This window comes from Monopterus albus, unplaced genomic scaffold (genome assembly GCF_001952655.1).
Source record: "Monopterus albus unplaced genomic scaffold, M_albus_1.0 scaffold40.1, whole genome shotgun sequence".
Lineage (NCBI taxonomy): Eukaryota > Metazoa > Chordata > Actinopteri > Synbranchiformes > Synbranchidae > Monopterus > Monopterus albus.
Window position 1 is genome coordinate 4,972,715 of NW_018127920.1, and position 4,484 is coordinate 4,977,198.

General features: G+C 41.8%; 1 protein-coding gene across 1 annotated transcript in view; it reads right to left on the reverse strand.

Moving 5' to 3' along the window:
* Positions 1-312: 312 nt before the first annotated feature.
* The window catches only part of syne3 (spectrin repeat containing, nuclear envelope family member 3), a 51,518-nt gene continuing 47,346 nt past the window's right edge, over positions 313-4,484 (reverse strand). The window contains 1 exon segment of the mRNA XM_020599140.1: positions 313-2,846. Within this exon segment, the coding sequence (XP_020454796.1) occupies positions 2,664-2,846 (183 nt within the window). The 3' untranslated portion in view covers positions 313-2,663.

Below are 4,484 nucleotides of genomic sequence, written 5' to 3' on the forward strand. Positions count from 1 at the left end.
TGAAAGCAAAATCTGTGAAATCTGGTGAGGCCACCATCGTGAATTTCTTGACCACCACCTTGCCCATTATTTTCATTCTGGGAAACCACCATGTTAACACTCTTAAACAGAGCTATGTTTCATTAGATTTATGATAGCCCAGCCTGACAGTTGTAGTTTGATGTGTTCTTTGTTCCATATCTGGAGACACCCAGTAGTTTCTTCCTTGCACCAAACTACTCAGCCATATCTGAGTAACAAATTCCAACACCACTGTTTTGAACAAACCCAAAACCACTAGACTATAATGGGTTTACTTTAATGTGTAAAAAAAAAAACAAAAAAAAACTAAACTGAACAGGACTTTTTCTTTGACAGTACTCCGAGTTGCCTCCAGCCCCCAAATCATTATATCTGCCCCTGCTCTGTGTGCTCTCGAGTGAAACTGAACTTCTGAACAACAGTTCAAATGATTCTTTGACCAAATGCAGACTGAATTTATGAAGAAAACCACAACAATCAGCTGGTGAATGGTTAATTTTTTTCAATAGCCCATAATATTTGTAGAATTTAGTTAGCTCCGTGCACAGGCTCATGGCTGCTTAAATAAATAACATATATGGGCAAAAACTACAAGCTAGTCAGTGGAAAGCTGCATTTCTCTGTGATGGACCAGCAATCTATTGAAATATCTTTCAAAAGATTGCTGGTGTTTCTGCCCTTACATACAAAAGACTAGAAGCAAACCTGGAGCATTTCGTGTTCACAATGCACAGATTGAGCGAACCACAATCATGGACTTGAAACAAACTGAACTGAGACCACATCCTGAGGGGGTCTCGGTTCGTTTCAGAGGGGTCTGAGTTTGTTTGAAGCATTCACATTTATGCAAAAAATGCTAACTAATCACTCTGAGTTCGTTTTGAGGGCTGAAAGACCAAACAATCAAAAAGCAAGGTTACTGTGTATGTGTATGAAGGTGTTGGGGTGGGTGTGCCGTGTGGAATGGGAGAGAATGCAGTGGATAAACAAAGTGATGCAAGTTATTTTAGTTTTCCAAAAAAAAAAGGCGATTGCCAAGTTATACAGCCCTGGTACTGGTATCATTAGCACACTGTGGTCTAAGAAAATGTCCAATAGTTTTTACTGGTGGTGAAAAAGCTCAACCTTGATGTTCAAGCCAAAATAGCACGACTGTACAGTTAAATGGGTACATGGAAAGAACAAAGGAAAACTGCTTCAAAAATACTTAAACATGAATAGGTCTAAACTATGAAGCTCATACAAATCACCTTTTACATTCAGCAAACACAATCAACCTACAAGGATTTTTGGTTCTTCTAAATGATAATTCAGAGCAGTGAATGTGGTTTCCATGAGGTAATGTGTTAAAATTTCTCAGTAGGGACAGGAATATGAGGGAAGGAAGCTACATGACTAAACATACAAACATGCCTTCATTGTACATCCATCAGAACATGACAACCATCATCTTTCAACACTCTAGTCACATTCCATCATGTACTTATAATCCTTCATGTATACTGTTTCAACTAAATTCTTACTGAATCAGTCATCGTCTGTGTGTCCACACTGTAAGCAACATGAGCACCCATCAGCAATGTTAGTATGAAAGACTAGAACACCCAGGTCTCTGTTAGTGTACAGTGCAGTCAACACTGAGTGGGGCCTGTGTAGTACAGCCCATGCTGTGGACAATGTGGAAACAAAGCACTGTGCACCACTGGGTCATTAATGATATTTAGCTAGTTATGTTGACACATGAAATTGTAAAATAATTAGTCAACATCATGACAACATTAGCTAAAAAACTGCATCAGGCAGAGGATAATGAGTTTTCTAAGCAAGACCACTAGAATGCACGGAGAGTGTTTTTACCTCTGTCAAGGAGGTATTGTTTTTGGTTCCGTGTGTTGGTTAGCAGGATTACGGACAAACGGCTGGATGGATCAGCAGCATACTTGGTATAGACATTTGGGGGGACCAACCCTAGAAGTGATTAGATTTTGGCTGAAAAAGGTCAAGGTCACAAACGATAACAAAAATCCCCATCTTTAACATTGGGCAAAATTGAAAAAATTCATATCTCTGTCAGAACTTATCGAAAACATTTGATATTTAACATAGATACATACAGTTGCAATGTCTATCACTGGATTTAATCCAGATTCAGGATCTGACGGTGATACAGATAACATCATAATGATGAAGTTGCACTGGAGCCCATCAGAACTCACATTTGATGATGCAATCCAGAATGCAAAGAAGTCAACTGCACAAAAGGTTGGATTTGGCGTTTGTAGATGTGCATGCTGGTCTAGGTTCGAGTTCCTTCCTAAGTCCATCATTGCAGAAATAATACTGAAAGAGGACAAGCGTGTCGCTCATTCAGGGGTGTTTTTAACAAAGCTATTAGATAGTGAGATGAGTAGTTTTTAAAACAAGTACACAGCTACACATGAACATAGGGTTTGAAGTTGCACAGCCCTTAGACTGAACTACAGGTTGTGTAGTTTTGTTTGTGGCCTGTTACATTCATGTATAATAATCAAATGGCAGGGAGAATGTAGGGTCTTAAGTTGTACAGTTAGCATTTCCTACAAAGGCCATGGTCCATTAGAGGAGTGAGATCAGATGTTATTGTATCTTGTGCTGCCAGTTTCCTATGTGGGTGGAGGTCCGTCATAGCGGAGCATGATGTTGAAGGACCAAGCAAAGTTGTTGGAGAGGGAGCAGCTGCTGCCTTCGTCCATGAGAGGTAGCAGGAAGGCCAGCAGCAGAAGAGCCAGGAGGAGCAGCCACAGTGGAAGAGCCAACCAACACACCCGCTGCAGCAACCCAGGTTTCTGCAACAGCAACACAGGGTTAGTGGAACACAGACGCACGTATGGTATGCAACGTAGGTTGTAGGATCTAAAAACCGTGTAAATGACTGAGCTGGTGAATTTTTTTAATACTTATTTTGTGTCATTTTATAGCATTATTAGTTAATCACGGAGAGGGAAACAGGAGGGACCCCAGCGGGGTATATGGTACGCCAAGCCATTTGACTTTGGGTTGCCCAAGCTGCTTAAAATGTACATTTTAATAAATTACAGACTAGGTACACAAAGCAGGATAAGTGTCTTTCAATTCTCTGTCCTATTCATATCTTCTACTCTAGAGGCTGCAACAGATTTGTTTAGTTAGAGGCAAATATTTATTTGTATAATCAAAAGGATATAAAGTTTCCAGAAAGGCTCATAAAGGCCACTAATAAAAAAGATGGATAAAACCTGATGGAACAGTTTCCTTGGATGTTAGCCATTATAAATCAGTTAAGTGAATTTGGTGCAAACACAAATGTAACTGCATCACAAGCTCAACACTCTTTATAATTATCCTTACTCACTGATTATTTCAGCTTCCTACTTTATGACTTTAGCTATAGCTATTCTTTGGCTTCCTCCAGGCTTTCACCGGGATCCAAATTTACAGCTGGGCTGACTTTCACTTGGCTTCGATTTGTCTCATTGTTTTTCCTGAAGACACATTGACAGCAGCCTCTCCCCTGCTGGGAGGAAGGGAAGATCCTTAATATCCCCTATACCCAAGGTATAGGGGATGAGGACATATACCACGCCTTGACCATCACTGGATAATAACTGGCTCCTGGATAGCTGTGTCCTGACATCCAGGACCACCCTACTTTGTGAGTCGACCTCCTCTTTGCCAAAAACTCTAGGAACATCACATGCTCAGTTTCAGCAGGGGGAAGATCTCTTTTCTGCTTTGAGCTTTATCACCCCCAGGACCATGAGCAACTCGCCATATGGAATACAGGTGGAGTGCATAAGCCTCCTAATGGCAGCCCACAAAGGATGACCTTCTTTCAGGTCATTGACACAACAGACACAGCAAGGAGTGATCTGAAAAACAGCATGTTCAGTGTTTACTTAGTCATCTGCAAAGCATTAGCTGTGGTTAGCAAGCATCGCCTGACTGGTAGAGGTTCACTGTCCTATCACTGGCGATTGGCATGGACACGGGAAAAGGCTTTTTGGAGGGTCCAGGATGACTTCTGCCAGTCTGAGCCACAGGAAAGAGGGAACTGAACATCAAGAGCCAAAATACTGCAGGTAGGTTGGAGGTAAGCTTGGTTAACCACAGAACTGCAGACCTACCAAATTACCTCCCAGATTACCAGCCTGATGAACCAGTTGACCCATGCTGACATGAAGGCAGATTTGAGCTATGTATGGAACTATCTCTCCAGCTATGCTCTGTTGATCCTGCATTTTCCCCAAGTAACATAGAAAGGCATCCTTGTGATAAATTATGACAGATTTTCTCAGCACTGGAACATTTATCTTGAGGATCTTCCATCCATCCATCCATCCATTTTCTTCCGCTTATCCGGGGCCGGGTCGCGGGGGCAGCAGTCTAAGCAAAGATGCCCAGACCTCCCTCTCTCCAGACACTTCCTCCAGCTCCTCCGGGGGAAT